This window comes from Lonchura striata, chromosome 9 (assembly GCF_046129695.1).
Source record: "Lonchura striata isolate bLonStr1 chromosome 9, bLonStr1.mat, whole genome shotgun sequence".
NCBI classification, from domain to species: Eukaryota; Metazoa; Chordata; class Aves; order Passeriformes; family Estrildidae; genus Lonchura; species Lonchura striata.
The window spans coordinates 13,389,537-13,408,256 of NC_134611.1; the positions used below are offsets into that span (position 1 = coordinate 13,389,537).

Sequence of the window (18,720 nt, forward strand, 5' to 3'; positions counted from 1 at the left end):
TCTGCTGCCAGCTCCGGTTTTTTTCCTGCTTTCAAAAATAGGAATTGCCGTTGAGATGAAGTCATAGGAGGGCTCATGAGATGTCTTTATTTTCTTCTCGAAACAGGGCTCAGTAGCGTCACGAGTCACAGGAGCTCGTGTGATGTTACATGAAACACAGTGTGAGTGTTTCCAACCGAGGTTCAGCTTTACTGGATCACGCTGGTGCCTTTTAATGATGTTTCTTTGCACCAGACTGTGGGATTACTGCTTATTCCTGGATATTACCAGTAAGACATTCGCAGCCCAAAAGCAGGCATTGAGAAACAAAAAGGAGGTAAAATTTTTGAAGGGAAACAGGGGAATGATAATTCATTTGTGTAGTTCTGGGATCAGTTCCTAAAAAGAGCGGTAATCAAAACCTACCACCAGATGTCACCTTAAAGCCAACTAATAGCTCCCAAAACAGCAGGGACGAGGAAATCGGGAAATGGGGAGATACTGTTTTGTTTTATTTTTGTTTTTTTTTTTTAAACGGGGTAAAAAGTCGCAGGGATCACTGGACCCTGACATGGTGAAGGACCCCGGGATGTCCCAGAGTTAGCTTTACAAAATCTTGCTGAGATAAATCCCAGCAAAATATAAAGCACTGAAATTTAACTTAAAAAAGAAAATTTTCTAAAGAAAAAATCTTGCTAAAAACGCCTATTCTGAGACTCAGTCCTGCTTAAATATAAAGAGACTGATGGATCTGGGTAGTTCCATCTGCTATGTCACTCTTTAAAATATGATTGATACAATAATAATTTTTTAATGGCTTATTTACCAAAGCTTTGCTGCACTCTGTGTTTGAGATGTCATTAGAACAGATGTTTGCAGGTGGTTGATATTTAACAATTGTGAGTGTGGGAAAATTTCCTGTGAAGGAAATCCAGGAGGAAATTGAGAAAACAACATATTTTTTGCCCACACACAAAGTACTTTTAATCTGTTACCTGTGCAAAGATGATTATACCTTTTGTAGTTAAACAAACGGAGAAAATTTCACTGTAGACTCTTGATTGAAATTCTGAGACTAAATTTAATCAAGACATTGCAGAATAGAGAAATTTTAATCCAGCTGTAAGAATAAGTCTCTGTTCAGTATTTAGAGCTGGTGCTAATGTGTCCGACATCAAACTCCTTCTAGCACATTTTTGATCACACTGAAAAGACTAGATGTAAAATTAATGATGAACAATAATGAGAAAACATATTTCTAATATGGTATGAAAAAGCTGACTGACACATTCTTGCCTGAGACTCTTTTTAGTTACAACTCCTCCAGTTTTTAACTGTTTGGGCTTTGGTTATTCTATCCATAACTGCATAGCAAATGAACCCTGTTTGTGGAAGAGTTTCAGTAAAAATAGTTCATCCTCTGCCAAAGATGAGGTCAGGGAAAAGAATCAGCCTCTCGCCAATGTAAACGAAAACCAAATCCCCCTCACAAATGTTTAATGAGATGTTTTAGTCCTGCCGTGCTTTGGAATGGATACTTGGAATCTGGCAGCGCGTCGCAGCAGGAAGAAAGGTATCTTCTTCCATACCTGTTCCAGGCTGCCTACATGATCGTAAGTGATAATTTGAAAAATAGCCGATTGTATGTGAGAAATCCCAGGCTTATTTCACCTTGGCAGGCGAACGCCCAGAATATCTGAGCTGGGTTAAGCAGGTTCCAGGCGGGGAGCGGGGGTGGCCGAGCCGTGTGACCGACAGCAGGAGCGGGGGGCAGGCAGATGGACAGAACGGGAAGAGTGAACGCTGAAGGTGCAAGGAGGAGCCCAGAGAAAGGGATGAGTCCTGCGGGAATCCTAGCACGGACGGGGAATAAGAGGCAATAGCAGCAGGGCTGACACCACGGAGCCCAGCTGTGCTCGTTGGCAAGGTGATCAAGGATGGGGCGGGGGCGGGGACCGGGACCGGGACCGGGACCGGGACCGGGACCAGGACCGGGACCGGCCGTAGGTTCGGGACACTCGAGCGCCCGCCCCATTGACAGCTTCAGCCACCGCCGCTATAGCCACACGGTGATTGGCTGTTCCGCCCGCCCATCACTGCCCGGCCCGCTCTCCTACTGGCTGATTCTCTTATTTATAACCCGCCCTCAGGAGTTGCCCAATGAGAACGAGGCGCCCATAGCAACGCCCCCTCTTCTTCCTGCCGCTGCCTCCCGCGCGTCTCTCGGGAGTTGTTGTCTCTCCTATGATTGGTCAGATGGCGTGTCGCTCAAGCGCTCATGACCAATTGGAAAAGGGCACTCACGCAGGCTACCTGCGAATCCCTTCGCCCGGTTTCCTTTTCCCATTGGTCGAGAGGCACTGTCCCTCACACTTCGCCTGGCGCCGATTGGCCGGTGGGCAGGGGCGGCTCTGTGGGCGGTGGCGCTGGTGGGAGAGGCGGAGGCGGAGGCGGAGCCGGCGGTCGCGGCCCCGGGTCCCGCAGCCGGGCTCCCGCCTCACATGGGGCCCCCGCGCCGGCCGCAGCGGCGGGGCGGACCCGCGCCGGGCTGCTGAGGGGCCGCGGCTGCGGGATGCGGCCATGAAAGCCCGCGCCGCCCGCGGGCCCTGCAGGCGCCGCCGCTCAGGTAACGGCCGGCGCGGGGGCGGCGCGGGGCCGGCGCGGGAGGGTCGGCGGCGGGGAGCGGGGCCGCTCCGGCGGAGGGGCTGGCTCCCTTCCGGCGGGGTCTCGCTGCGGTGGCGGAGCGGGGCGCTCCGGGCAGCAGGTGCGCGGCGGGGCCGCGCCAGCCCCGGCGGCGGCAGGTGAGGGGCGGCGGGAAAGCCGCGCTCCGAGCCGGGGTAAAGGTCTGCAGCGCCCGGCGCGGAGCTTTGCCCGGCCAGGATTGTCTTGGAAATGTTCGCTTTGCCAAGAGGAGTGAGGGCTTGGCTCGGGTTTTACTGTTTCAGTGTACCCAGTAAGAATACGTGAATCACGCGTTAATGACAGGCTCGAGTGTTAAAGTGTGTGTGTGCGTGTATGTTTGCTTTGTGGCCTTCAGGTGAGACGTGCTGTGTAAATGTAGGTGGTCACTCTTAATGTTTTATCCCTTGGAGGGTCGAAAGGGTTTTTGCTTCAAGTACGGGGGACTTTCCACTTGTGTGTTCCTGTAAGTGATGCTGTAATAGTTAAAAGCTGCAATTTCAAGAGTAATGAATTGAATTGGAAGAGTACTGGGTTGAATTTTATTTAAACCTTTCTGTTTGCCCCTCTAAAAAAAGCAGCAGCTAACATTTAGGTTGTTTATGAGAAGCCTTTGTGCTTTGACTGATTTTTTTTTTTTTTTTTAGTAGAGATCAGAGTTCTAGCATATTTTATTGTCTGCAAAATCAACAGACTTACAGTTCCATGGACTTAATTAGGCAGTGGAATTTGCAACCTAAGATAAGATTTTTTAATGAGAAACTCTGACATGCCCTGTGGACTAGTCATAAACCTTTCCATTTAGTCATCATGCTTGGAAATAATTGTTGCATGCCAATAAAAATGTCATTTTCTGATTCTTGCAGTGTTCAGCTGTAGACATGGCTGAGTAATTCCATTGTCCATTTTGGTTTGTGTAAAACCTTCATGCAGAACGAGTAGTTTAAACAGAAGGCAAAGGTGTGTTCCCTATACCTGGTGGCAAGTGTGTGCTGTCCTGTGTTTTTTGCTTTGATTTGTTTTGTGGTTTTTCATTAGGATGAACAGCTGGCAGCTGGGACCAAGCGCAAATTAGGGCCTACAGAGTAATCCTTGCTTCAGTTCTTTGTATTTTTGTGGATGGACCGAGTTAGTTCACAAGAGCTGCTCTGGTGGCACAGGCCTCCCGTAACTTAGTTATACCCTCTAATTCCAGATATTTGCTTTTGCCATTGTACTCCTTTATGCAAATGGTTTCACAGACTCATGAAAAAAAAAAAGCAGGGTTGAAGGAGGGTTCTGTTGCTTCTGTGTCTGCTGCAGAAAAGAATGAAGCTTGTGGTTCACTTGCATCATAGGTTCCCTTTCTGTATTTTTCCTGTAGCAGACAACCGTGCATTTGCACAATGGCAGAGCTCTTTACTGTGTCCTTGCAGTGTGGGATCCTGCAAACTGGCACAAAAATAAGAGCTCTTCTAGGTAAGATCAAAAACATTTTGCTCATAATTTTTTCTTAAAGCCTTTTTCCTGCTTATTAGTTCCCTAACATATTCATTTGGAGCTGTGTGTTCATCACTAAGTCCATCTAATAATCAGCAACTGTATCACACCGACTCCATCTGTTGTCTGTTGCCAAGACTTCTTTCTGACTTAGACTGTAAGCTTCTTTTCATATGATCCTGTCACTTTTTGTTAAGTTGAGCACACTGCTGGTAGTGGCTAAACCACTTTCTGGCATGATTGTCCTGTTGGTTGCACTGGAGAAATGTAACAGCTTTTGCAGCTCGGAGTGGAGATGGTTGAGGTAACTTTGCTTTTGAAGGCTGACCTTGTGTGCTCCAGGTCCACGGATCTCACGCTATGAATTACGTGTTTTCCATTGTGCAGGGAGCTTCAGACTGGTTTGTAAACACCAGTAAACATCAGTTTCTGCAGTACCTTAAGAACAACGGGTTTGGGAAGCCCTGTTCTCACTTCCAAAAGTCATAAATTAGTGAAGACAATGTTACTGTTCCATTTGTGCAGCTGCTACTGCAGTAAACAAGGTACTTGGTGTTTCACTGTAAGGTGCAACCAGTAACACAGCCTTGTGCTTAGGGTAGGCTACAGAAGGTCTTAAATATTTCTGGATATTATACTTCTAGCTGGAAAATACAAATATTGACTGCCTTGTGTGGGAATGCATAAATATAATTTTGTCCAAGAGATGGTAGTCAGGTATGAAATTCAGCCTGTTTACTTTGTCTTCGTCCCTCTTTCAGGCATTCGTGTTCTCTTTGCTGTTCTGGATTGTCTCACTGGCTACATTGAAACAGCAAAAGTTGCTTCCAGTTTCATGTGAAACCCTTTGTGCTAAAAGACCTGTCAGCCCTCATTGCAAACCCAGCAGAGAGGCTGGGGGAGAAATTCCTAGATTGAGATGTTACAATACCTGTTGGTATTAGAAGGCTTTGATTCCCTTTCTTTTTGTTAGGCGCTCAGCAAATGTCAGCCTGCTGACACCTGGAAGGCATGAGCAGCTTCTCAGTGTCTCTACTGGGCTCCGTTTTGTTAAGCAAACATAATATATAAAAATGATCCATTTGAAGCAGCAGCTGTGTCTTGTACATGATCTACGTGAGTGGTTATTTAACGATGCTCTGTAACCAGGCTGGAGCCTGTCTGCTCTGTGATTGGGGTGACCGAAACCAGGCTAGGAGAGGAATGGATTGTTGCAAGGACCTTAGTAGAGCTTCAGTTTTGTATTGTAATTGCACCCTAGAAAATGCTGGTGATTACACTGTGGGCATAAGGATCAATTAGTTTTCTGTTTGTTTGTGAGTTTTTATTATTCTCCCTCAGTTATATTTACCTTCTAAATATGTGCTAGAAATTATGCCTATGCCTGATGAAAATATTTTTAAACCTACAACCTTGGCCCTGAATCCTGAGCTCTGCAGTAATAGCTGGTCTTTCTTACTCACTTCAAACTTGGCTACAGTCACAAAATAAATGAACTGTTTGTTTCAGCAGAGCCTCTCGTGGAGGTTTGTTTGCATTATAAAACCATGATGCAGTTCAGCAGTCTTCCAGTTTCTGGAACGGTGTAGTAGGGCTAATGCAGGTCTCTTCTGAGGAATGTCAGTCCTAGTTTGCAGGAAGCTTATGCTGTGACAGTACTGTCTAGAGCTGGGAATTATCCTGTACAGGGGAGATGAAATTAAAGCAAAATATCATGTAAGTGAAAATAGAAAATACTGTGATTTTCATGTTCTAATGCAGTGTCGTAATGAAGACTATAAAATGGACCTAAAGACTTGTCCCATAAAGTAGTCTAAAAGATTTCAGGTTCAGGATGTGCTGGGCCAAACATAACCCAAGATCTGGTATTTGTAGCTACCTCATCTGGAAATATTTGCTGTTGTCTTCCTCTCAAGGACAAGAAGCTAAGTTATGGACAAACTGAGGAACTTTCCTCTGTTAGGGGGAGCAGGTGACAGCAGCTGAGAGCAAAATTGTTGAGTGCCTGGTTCTCTTTACTGGTTTGGTTTAAATTCTTGGGTTTCATTTTAAAATATTTTTCCTTGTTTTTATTTGTTTTTCCTCAGGCTAAGGACCTCAGTCAATTCAGTCTTTAGAAAAGTTTATTCTTTACATTTTTTTGAAGCCTTTCTGAAGTTTGCACTGTAGTACAGTGAAGTCTTCTTCCCCATAGAGTTACTATTTTGTAGAGTGACACTTGCCAGCATAATTCCTCTAATTCCTTTATGTTTTTGTAGTGCTGGCTGTTGAAGCTTCATCAGACTACAACTTTAAATAGTTAACTCTTGGCAAATGACTTTTATCAAAGCTTTGGCATCTTGTTCTTCAGAAAACCTTTTCAAATTAATAACATGCTTCTGCCAGATTTATTGCTTTCCAGGCTGAATGCGTAGTGACAGTCTCTGTGTCTAAAAATGGTTGTTGTTATTAGGGCCATCTTTTAGGAAATTGTGAGTTTGACATTTGAGTGCAAGTATGCACATATTTATAAAGATACTGGGGACAGGAAACCTCTTAGTAATGAGTAGAATTTTTTTGGGGAGGATCTTGTTTTATACTCTGAGGCATAAAAGGGATGCTGCTGGAGTTCAGGAGCCTTACCCATTTTAAATCTATGAAGTATAAAATGTTAATTACTGGCTAGTATATCCCTGTTTAACACTGATGTTTAGGGTATAACTTGATATGTTCTTGTGGGGTTTCCATCTTTAAATAATTGCAGACTCCGGCACTGGTTTTGAAAGGTAACTCTCTAATTAACCCAATTAATGCTAATAATAGTTGTATTTATAGCAATTTCTATGATTAAATAATCAATGCATTCATTCAGTGAAGAAAGTGATCTTAATATAATATTAATATGGATTTTTTTTCCTTCAAGGTGTATTTTGGTAAGCAAAGAAATTTAAATGTAGTAGGGCATGAAATGTTCTGAAATTGTACTTTTTAGAAATTTGAGAAATGGCTGAATAGGGCAGATAGGCATTTTGAGAGGTGAATTTCAGAATTACTTTGGTCTTGGCAGAGTGAGGTGCATTTTTCTTGAGTACGGGTGTCAGAAAAATTGTTCTAGAAGCTTTATTAGGAAATTTGTTTTCTAGTGTGTAGAGTCTTTTAACTATCTGTTGAGCACAGCTAAAGAGTTTTAAGCTGAACCTTAATATGAAAAAAACCACCCAACAACCTTTTAGTTGGTTACAGGATTTACAGGATAGTCTTAGATTCTGCTCAGTGCACTTTAATTAACCATACAAGGTAGTAAATTAAAGTACCTCAGACTGGCTTGACAGTCAATTAAACCTTGGTTGATTTCATTGAGAATGTGATCATTAGTGTAATTGGCCAAAATGACAGGAGGCCCACTTGGAATTGTGCCCACTTTAAATTTTCCTCTAATTCTGTGTATGCAATCCTGGGCAAGATAATGGAGCTGTATCCTAATATTTTCCAAGGATTTTGTGTAGCTGTCTGGAAAGGTAAACTCTAGCAGGCAAAAATGAAGGAATGGGTTATTTGGAAATCCAGATGGCAAAACCTTTTGGGGCTTTTTTTTTTCTGTGTGTGTGAAGTACAGTGAATTGCTTCTCTCAGTGTGGAATTTGTGCAGTTTTGCAAAGCTCACCATGTGATTTCAATCAAAAGGATGTGTATATGTGTGAGGGAGATTTTTTGTTTTGTTAAATAGATGTAGAAACTGTGTTGAGGCCATCTTTTGTTAATGGTATCTGGATACTTAAGAGATTTAGGCTTTTTCTCCTGTTTAATACTGCTCATCTAACTTGGTCTATCTCCTCTAGTTAAAACAACAGCAGTTTTTCCTATTTTAATTTTTTATCTTGCTTTGTCTGGGAACTTCTAATCTTTAGTTTGCTGAGTTGCAGTGTAGATGTTTTCTCACTGAGTTTATTCTGGGCTTCTGCACTTTCAGTGGAGTGGTGATCCTGTAGTACCCTGTGGTACTGGGTTGTCAGGTTGTGCATTTCTGGGGGCAGATGCTTGCCTCCTTCCGTGGCAAGTGACTGATGCATGTGGGTGCTACTCTGATAGAAATAAGTTCTAAAAAATTGTTCCTTCAATTACAGTAGGTTTTCTGGTCAGTCTTCAAAGATAGTATCTTCATATAAAAAAATGAATTGTTAATACCATGGTTTCTTCTGTCTGTTCTCCTTCCATAGGCAGTTCTTTCTTTATCTCCGTAAAAAGTAACCAAAATATAGCTTGCCCTTTTCAGATCAAAAGGAATTATTTAAGCAGGCCTTGGAAATTCCCAGGCATCTTTTCTGTAGCTGAGGAGGTTCTCAGCTACTTTTCTAGGCTATTTTTCAGCTATGTTTCTGGGCTATTTTTCTCCATGGAGGACATGTAACAGCCTTTATCTTCTTGTGGTGCTTCTGTGCCTTTTCCAGACCCTCAAGGCTCCTGAGTCAAGAATACAAGTTTACAAACTGGATCCCGATCTCCTGTGTGCCAGTTGGCCACTATAATCTGAAAAGTGCACTAAGATTAGGCATGTGGGAGTCTGCATACAAAAATCTGTAGGAAAACCATGATGTGGGTTTTGATAGAGATTAAATTTTCATAATCATGCCTTGGTAAGAGTCCCTTATACCCACTGACATCCATTTAGAGAGGTGTTAAGATGTTTGAAATAAACACCCTTCTTTTTTGGAGTGGACAACCTCAAATTAATTCCAGACAGTTCAGCAGAGCTTATTTCTGAAAGCAGGGAAGGACTTGACTGTGTGTTTGCCTGATGTGTTGGCACAGAGCATCTCTAAAAGATAGACTGCATGCAAAACATAGCCTGTAATAGCAGCACTGCTGTGTTTTCAGAGGGCAGCTGGTGTGCCTCTGAAATGCTTTTCAAATGTACTGTATTGTTCAGGTTCTGTACATCTTTGTACATAGAAGTGTAATTGCCTGCTCTGTGGTTATTTTGCCCACCTTTTAAAAGATAATTTTATTGTTTCCTTCCCTTCCTTCTAGTTTTTCATTCACCCTTGGGGAAAAAAAAAAGTATCCTCTTTGTGACTGTTCACTTTGTTCAGGCTTTGTAGGTGCTCACCAAATTGCTGTAAATGACTAGTGAAGTTTGGAATGGATGAATAACCTCCTAAGTCTAAGGTTTAAAGAAAAAAATGTAAAATACCTGCATTTTATAACTAAAAATTTAAAATACCTGTCAAGTTTGCCATTCCAAGCTGAATTTGATGGGCTCCAGAGTCATCCTGATTACTTCATCATCCTCTTAAAAAGAGGAAAAAATTATTAGTCCCCCTCCTTTTTTCCTTTTCTCCTACTTGGCAAATGTAACTTTGTTTCCTGTGTTTTCAGTTCAACTGAAATTAATATAGGTTTAAATAATATCTTTGTGGGGAAAATTTGTATGGCAGATTGTTATAAGAATACTTCGTAGCAGGATTGGTCTTTTTAGAAATTTGGGGGCTAGGTGTTCAGTGGGTATAACCTTGTGTTCCTGCTGGTTAGGGAATTGATCTTGGCATGCTCATAAATGGAAGCTTTAAAAACAAGGTTTTGATGCTTCAAGTGAATAATTTTTCTTATGCCAGTTGAAAGTGTTTTAATTTTTTTTTATAGTTGGAGATGCTTTGTTCATGCCTGAAAGTGAAATAGTTTTGCTGTAGCAGTAGGTTGGTCACTGACTACAACTGAAGTGGAATTACATTTTGTGGGTTTCCCCCTGCTCCCTTGCTTGCTGTAAAAAAAGAAAAGGTTGGGGGAAGGGAATGAAAGTTGTTTGTTACCAGCTAAATTTTGAGTTCCAAGCCTGTTTGTCTCAGAGTAGCCAAAGCATAGGATATTTCCATGGATCTAAAGGAGAAGTTCATTAGATTGCTGTCTTTACTGTTGATGTTGTGTGGTGGTTTGTTTTATTTCTTTGGCTTTTTTGCCCCTGATTGAATAGCTTCATTCTTTTCTTACTCTCTTAAATGGATGTAAGCTTTGTTGGGTTCTATCAAATTTATTAGATATCTTCACAATAATGGTAATCTCAATTTTTTGTATTTTAGGATCCAAGCAGAGTACAGAAGACAGCAAATTACCTAAGATGTGAGAAGTCCTCCTGTAGTGAAATAAAATCTTGTTTTCAAAATGGACCGAAGTAAGCGGAATTCAATAGCAGGATTTCCACCACGCTTGGAGCGCGCTGAAGACTTTGATGGTAGCACTGGAGAAGGGACTGGTTCCCAGCTAGGAAGAGTTTGTACCTCTTCATACAGAGCCCTGATAAGTGCCTTTTCCAGACTTACTCGTCTTGATGATTTCACATGTGAGAAAATTGGCTCTGGTTTCTTCTCTGAGGTGTTCAAGGTGTGTGTTTAGTTTTTTTTACTCTTAATGTTGGTTGCTTCATGTTTGAGAATGTACAAGACTGTCAGGAGAAGTACTTTCCACTGAAGTCAAATGATAGTCCTTGTATTTGCTTCACTCCAAATGAGTGAGTGATGAAGAACTTTCAGGCTTCAAATACTTCTTCAATCACTCTTCTAGCTGGTTTTCTTTTTTTTTTTTTTGTCACATAATTTATTTGAGGAGTTGCAGAGCTTTTTGGGAGGAAGAGAAAAAGCTAAAAATAATTGGTTTATTTTTTGACCTCTGCCATGTATTTCTGCATTCATGTAGTGTTAAACACTGATGGCTTATTGGTTCTCCCATATGTAAGTGTAAATGTCTTTAATTTAGCTGGTTTATTGGTTTTGTGGGATGGTACACATTCCTTTGGTAGTCTTCGCCTCACAAGACTTAGATGCATGTGTTAAGGAGTTCCATACATGGTTGCTGAATTTGGGACCACAGATTTTATTGCACTGAAATTGCAATACAATTAACTACTCTTCTGTTTCCTTTGCTTCTTATGCCACACTCCAATAATGAAAGATTGGTTTGAAGTAAATAATATGAATAAGAAAATCTGATACTTTCAGTGGCTTGCAGCTCTGTATGTGGGATGTAGAAAAGACCTTTTTAAAGCAATTTGTAAATACAGTTTTATAGTGCTGATAATGTTTCTGCTGCTGACTGTTCTTCTTCTAAGGTTTATTGCAGAGGAACAGGACATTGAGTTGTCTTTCCAGCATTGAAAAAATAGTTTCTTTCCTTGTTCTAGTTCCTGACTTCTCATGGAGTTACCCTCCACATAGTTTTCTGGCATTTCACTGAAATGGAAACAATCTTGCAGTATATTATGTCCATTCCATAACAATTCATCTGTGTTTTTTTTTTTTTTGAAGTTAAACCAAAAAACTTTTTTATCCAGTTTTATTGCTGTAAAGAGATACCTGCATTAGAAAATTGTTTTTTTTTTAATATTGCTTTAATACTTAAAGACATTGAGATTTCCATGTATATATTTCCTCTTGTGTAAAGGTGAGTCACTCCACAGAAGTTTTTCTGTTTAGCTAGATATATGAAATTTTAGTTTTCACTATCACAAGTTTTTAATTCTTTAAAAGGGCTAGACATGAAGAACTTTATTCGGGGTGTGTAGGAGACTTGGTGCAGGACATTTCTTTATAAAGCCAGCTTTTGTAACAGTTGAAAACAACGGTTGGTTTGGTGGCTCTTGTTTGGTTGGTTTTTGTCTTATTTTCCTGTTTGGAAAACTTTCTGTAATGCATTTTGTAGCAACTGGTTTTGTGTGGAGACATTTTCTAATGTTAAATGTTTGAAAGTTCTGTATATTATTGAATTCATCATTACAGCTTCTGTGGTGAAGCTGCTGTGCTATATATAAAGGTACCAATAGACTTGGGTCATGTCTAAATAACACACCTCAGTTTACTTGTGCCAATTTCAGAATTCAGGTAGAGGTAAAAAGGTAGCTAAAAGTAAAGATGAATTTCCAGCATTCATAGTAATGGATTAATTTGAGAATTTGTTGATTGAGAGAAATCCCCGATACCCAGTTTATTTTTATATGCATAAACAAGTCCTCTTAATTATTTAAAAACCTTCCCCTGCTCTTCTCCTTTGCAGTGAGCTAAAGCAGGAATCCCAAGGTGTTGGATCGAGTTGGTGGCATTCCTGTGAGAGCGATGGTGGTAGTCTGAGTAGCTGGTGTCTGTTTTCACAGAAACAACCACAGTCCTCCTGCAGGCAGAGACTGAGTGATAAACTCTTTTCTTTTGCATCAGTTTCGACCAGAGCTCTGCAGTTCTGGCACGAAGGGGTGAGAATGCATTACAACTTTATCATAGATGCAGTTCCAAACTCATTTAAGCAGGTTTCTGTTCAGCTGCTTTATCAGCCTGACCACCTCTGTCATTAATCCTGCTGTGCTGATGATCAGATTTCATGTGAGAACCTTGATGTGCTTCCAGTAAAGAGAGCCTCGTGGCTTGACACAGTTAAATTTCAGTCTGATCTGCAGGCTCACAGCTAAATGACTGAAGTTGAGAAAAAGCCAGGATAGTTCTAAACTTACTGTATAGGTAATTTTACAAGAGCAATGAAGCCTTCCCTTTAAATGTTCAGAGGTGTCTCAAAACCCACCATGTCTCCAGAGCTTTTTCAGTAATGTATTTGTCTATTGTTTTGTATCATACATTGGATTCACTCAAGTGATTTAGCAAAGAATGCTTGGACTATTTTAAGGGCTTGAGATTTTTGTTTTGCTATGTAGCTGACAATTTTTTTCAGTGATTTCTTCCCCTCTATCCTTTTCTGTGGAAGCTTCTTTTAAAATAGTCTATTGTGGTGGATAGAAGTTGCCTTCTCTTAACTTTTAAATAAGAGTATGTTACAGCTTAGATGTGTATGTTCATGGTCATATATGCTATGAATGATCTTTTAACATTTCTAGTACGCCTTTATTCACAAAGATATTAAAATCTGTGGCTTATTCAGACTACTAAACTAGTGTTTTGATTTTGTTAGCCATCACTATAACACTTCAAATTCATGTTCACCTGAAATATGTAATGGAAACTAGTTTAGAAAAACTGAACTTTGTCAAAACATCAGCAGTCTAGTTTGAAGCAGCTGACTGACTAGTGCCTGTTCCAAATTTCAATGGCAAGTGCAGCACCCTGAGGTTTGCTTTTAAGATTAAGCTGGGCAGACACTGTTTGTATAAATGAACAGCCATGATCCCAAACCCATAAACTGTTGGGAAAACCATTATACTGAAATGAAGTATTACATTAGGAAATAGTTACTATTAATTATAAAATGTGTGTTTTGGAACAGCAGTCAAACTAAAATCCAGGATGATCTATTCACATTTACCTTCAAGTTCAGTACTAAGAATTCAAATTGCTGTGAATTTCCTTCAGATGTTCTTTTTGTCTGTGCATTCTGTAGCTGAACTTTTGAGAGAGACTGGAAATACTTGGACATTCCAGTGTTAAAAATGGACTTTTTGCAGTTTATTATTTGTGTGCACATGAAAAAAGGAGTCATTGATCTAATACAGAATTATACAAAGCCAAGTATAAATACAAAGAGAGGGCATCATACTTTTGGATGTCTTAACAAGATGGGTGGTGGTTGCAAAAGGATCAGTGTCCCCAAGGTGTTTGTGCTGTATGTGCTTATACTGTGAGGCCTCCTATTTGAATACCCTGGAGTGATGGTCCCCAATTCATTAATTAGTTGTCAGTCTTTATTTCAGTGGTTAAATTAACTTTCCTTGACTTTCTGAAGTGCTGACTGATCAAGAAAGGTGTGCCTGTCCAAATACGTACCTTGTACCTGAGGCTAGGATCCTGTTTCTAGTATTTATTTAATGCCTTCAGGGTGTTTAGAGATAAGCAGCATCCAACTGTCTAATGTGAAAGGAGAAACGAGGCTGGAGTTGTGCTCACAGGTATTGTGAAGAACACATATATAATCCTTTTTATCAAGTACTTGTCATGCACTTAGGATAAAACTGGTAGTTCTGTCACCTCTTAACATACAAATAATAAGTGATACTACATAGTGTCATTTGTGATATTGTGTGTCATGGCCACATTGTCATGGTGGTGGGCTTGATCTCTGGAACATCTTGTTGTAGGCTGTGGGAGGTTTAAGAGATATTACTGACATGGCTTTCCCAAAGTGACTCAATGGGAATTTTTCTTTTTTTTGTACTTTATGACTTCATTACCATTCAGTATAACATTTTTCTCTGTTTGTAATTTTGCAGGTTTTGAGGAGTCAAGTGCAGAAATGTTTAATGTCACTTTCTTCTGTTGCCTCTGACAGGGCTTAACTAGAATAACAGTGCAGAGTAGGAACAGAACAGCAGAGTAAGTGAGGGATTAAGTAATGAGATTTCAGACTGTAAGAGGTCTCTTGACTAAAAAAAAGAGTATCTGTCTTGGTGGCATGAATATCTCTATCATGTTATACTTTGCCTGTAACGTCTCATAGTTTAACTCTGTGCCTAAAAATAAAGGCATTATGAAGTTCTCAAACAGTTAAGCCTTGGAAGAGTTACTGGGTCATCTACACACACTGCCACATTACCTAAGTTCTTTGAATTTTACCAGCAACTGGAACTGGTATATAGAGCATATATTGACACTACATATACAGCATATAGCAAAGGTATACCTCCCTTGCTGATTTTTAAAATTCAGTTCTGAAGATCTCAAAGATAAAACCATGTCCTGGTTTTCTCAACAATAGCATATAAAAACCATCCTTCAGCTTTGTGTCACACTCTTATAATGCGTGTCACTTTTTGCTGTCATGGCACATTACTACCTTATATTTAATGGTACTAATTAATTAGTACCTCCTGTTCTCTAGCCTTCAATCCTTGTTTGCAATGAAGGTTTTATTTGGGTATGTTGATTTTTGCTCAGATTTAAGATATGAAGCAGCTTTCACTAGTTAGTGAAATAACATGAACAGGGTGATGGTCCAAACTGAAAAGTTTCAGATTGGTCTGAGTGGCAGCTTCTGTCAGAAGGAAGGCAAAGCAGAGACCTCGCTTGGCTCCTCGGGAAGCTGCCTGGGAGACTCCCTGTCTTACCCTGCTTTGTAATGTCCAAGTGTATCTTCAGCTGTGCCTGGCAAGTCTGTAATCTGGTTGTAGTCAGTTGTGGCGTGGAGTCAGATGCCTTACAGAAGTCTCTGTATATCACGATTGCAAAATAGGTATACATTTTGCTTCATCAATCTTAATACCTAAATTGAAAATTAATGTAAATCTAGGCAGTGATGTTATGAGAATTAGTACAGTATCCTTAGCTAAGTCAGGCATAAATATTTCTGCTCTGTTCTTGGCAGCTACTTTTGGCTTGTCCTTTAAACTTCCATCATAAAAGAGTCTACAACCTCCTTTGGTGTATCCAGGCTATAATTTATTATTTTTAAATGATCCTTTTATAGATAAAACCTCCCAGTTTGAGTTGTTTCTACAGCTGGTCCTTCCTATTTGCTTATTGACTCTACTAGCAACTCATTACTGACAGAGGTTTCCATTTTCCTGTGGCATTTAGTCAGAAGAGTAACATGTCTGTGAGTGTGTGGAAGGAGGGAAGCAGATATTTGAGTAGTTATAAAAATGAGCATGCAAGGAAGGGAATGCTAGTTCATATTAAAAGGAGAATATGACTACAAAAAGGATGTGGAAAAAGTATGGAAAAAAAGGCAAGGGACCTGCTACTTGGTTTTCAGCCCAAGCTCAGCAAAATCCCACTGCAGAAGGTGTTGGAAACAGTGTCAGAATTTGCAGACAACATTTTCCTGGACTGGAATCTTTATTAACTTGGGTTTTATCAGATGAACAGTCACTGCAATATTTGAACTGTCAAAGTGTTTTAAATCTAAATGTGAGTCTGTGCATTATTGCTGATCTGTGCAGGATGGCCCTTCACCTAGTTGGGCTGGAAGGGGAGAAGCTCCTGGAAAAGGGATGGTGCAAGTTTATTGAGGAATTGAGAAAACATCTGGAAGAATTGCTTTCCGTCATCGATAAATGTTTTCCTCATGCCTTTATCTACACTCATTGTCACTTTGTGTTAAGGAACAAAATAGTAACGCTGTCAATTTAGAAATTTGAAACACGACAAACATCTTTCTGCATAACATGTAGATTTTCTGGTATTCAAGTTAAAAGTACTCAGAGCAGCACTGATAATGTAAAATTTCTCTAGAAATACTGAATCTGTCTCATACTTTTTCTTTGCCCTTATGGCTTCAGTTTGAAAGTTCTCTCACTTTGTCATGTGTTGTTTTGAGCATTTGGTGAAAGGTTTGTACTGGGAAAGGATCTTAGGCCTCTGGAATTAGCAGCCTGATCAGAGGCCTAAGTGTGTCTGAACACCTAAGTGTTTTTCAAAAACTTTGTAAACATGAGATCACACAGTATCCATGATATTTGTGATACTATTTGATAGGCTTAAAATATACTTAATTTTAATTCATCTATTAAGCATTAATTTTCAAGTTTTAGGCTTTAAATACTTTTTCAACATTGGATATTTGACTTCAGAAAGTTGGAGAATACAAGTTGTTAATTTGGTGTTAACACTTGAGGACAAAGAAACAATAAAACTTGGTTTAATAACTGGAGACATGATTCAATGGATGACTTCAGTCTTAATGTGTTTGCTGTATAAAAGTTGTCATTACAGTGCATAAACAGACTTAAAATAAGGAAATAGTTATTTGAAGGTGCTCTTCAGTGTAATGAAAAAGGCATGATAAAGCCCAATGGCTAAAAGCTGTAATAGGAATTGAACTTATTTTAAAAAACACCTTACCAACCAAAATTTATTTTCGGTTGCTTTATGAGTGATATTTGTGGCTTTTTTTTTTTTTTAAGAATGTTCTTGATTAAGTTTGGTAAGGTGTTGAGGAAGTTACAGCTTTCAGCAGTATAATACCACCAATTTTGGAAAGTCATGGTCTAGACAATTGGATTTTTTTTAAACTGGTATGTGGTTTTTTTTTTTTCCTCTTGATACTTCTGTAGCTACATCGGGTGAAATGAAATACTTCAAGGTCTGCTTATGATAAGTGGTGGCAGAAGCCATCTTTTTAGGGTGGAAAAGGAGTAGGGAATGAGTATGTGGTTTATCCTATGTTTTGGTTTTGCAGACATAATATTTAATCTTTTAGGCATGGGGAATATGCTGTGACTGCAAAGTGACACCCATTTGACCAAGGCTTATCTTCCCTCACTCAGGTGTAGAGCCATTGTTCTTGTCCCTGCCCTCCCTGTGTGATATGATGCCAGTTAGAAAAACAGACAGCATCTCTTCTTGTCCATGTATACCTTTTGGCCTAGTTTTTTTATAGGATTGAATTTTAAGCTGGAAATCTTTTTCATTTTGACTAGAGAAGGAAACTCACCTTGCTCAAGGTGACAGAAGTAAGGTATTGGAGGCTAAAGGTCTCTCCTGTGAAGTTAGGATGTTAAAACAAGCTACTAATTGGTTGAGAATACAGTCACTGTATTATGTAATCTAGCCAAGGAGATTAGTATAACTCTGAAACTTGACTTCATACTCTGTGGTTTTATTAGAGAGGTGATTTAAATCTGTTTCTTTCTATTGTGGTTCTTGTCTGGAGTAGGAAGAAGTGCCATTGTGGAACTGAGGCATAAATGCAGAATCCAACTGCTAAGATGATTTGTATGATAACCACTTAACCAGACAGTTGTCTTCCTCTTGCTAATTTTTTTTTTTTTTTTTTTTTGCTATGGAGGTGCCAAGCTACTGTCATCCTAGTCCTTGTCACTTAATTAGCAAATGCTTTTATAGGGCATAGGCCACAGGGAGAAGTAGTAATAAATAGGCTGCACTCCAACAGATCATTAATATAGGAATTAAAAATCTCATCTGTCTTTATGGATTGCACCATTGGGGCAAAATACTCACTTCCTCCCCACTTAGCAATTCTGAATTTTAATGACATTTGCATGTATCTAAAGTGTAGAGCACTCTTACTTTTAGCAGAATTGAAAATGCTTTGAAATACAAGGTAGAATGGAGGGTTAACTCATATTTGCTATCTGAAACAAGTTCTGGTTCTTATTAATTTATTTTCTGGGTAGAAGTCTTAAGATGTGCATGTTATAATCATCTTAAAACATCAGCTGAGGAAACACTGGGATTGAAGGAGAACCAGGAAGCAGATTTAATGAAAGCCTTGTCTTTTGTAGTGGTGTTGAAATATTTTAAGAAAATTTCCAAAAGTATACTTCCATAATGCTTCTTCCTACAGTCCTGTTTGGCATCACTACCATCAAGTCTAGAACTCTACTGAGTAATAAGAATTAAAACAGGGTGAAACAGTTCTTACACTGTGTTTCACTTTCTCAGGTTGGGTCAGATAGCTTCTCTGTTGAAGAAAGAAATATTTAGAAAATATGATAGAACTATCCTGAAATGAACAATTTGTTTGAAGACTAAAAAGCCAGAATAAAAATCACTGAAACAAACTTGATGTTAAACAATACCCAGTAAAAAACAAACAAACAAAAAAGCATAGTTTAATGTAAAGTTGTCCATTTTGTAATGTATTTTTCATCTGTTTGAAAACCTGGCCTCTCCTCAGCCTTGCTGAAGAGCTGATACATGGAATGTCCGAGGTAAGTCTTTG

General features: G+C 39.7%; 1 protein-coding gene across 3 annotated transcripts in view; it reads left to right on the forward strand.

The window, feature by feature from the left end:
* The first annotated feature begins 280 nt into the window (after positions 1-280).
* TESK2 (testis associated actin remodelling kinase 2) overlaps positions 281-18,720 on the forward strand; it is a 75,923-nt gene continuing 57,483 nt past the window's right edge. The window contains exons 1-2 of one of the 3 annotated variants that reach the window (XM_077785368.1): positions 281-316; positions 10,191-10,491. In XM_077785368.1, the coding sequence (XP_077641494.1) occupies positions 10,273-10,491 (219 nt within the window). In that variant the 5' untranslated portion in view covers positions 281-316; positions 10,191-10,272. Of the gene's footprint in view, positions 317-2,510; positions 2,606-3,309; positions 4,117-10,190; positions 10,492-18,720 lie in introns of those variants that run through there. The other 2 variants (XM_021528514.2, XM_021528521.3) reach the window with 2 other exon arrangements.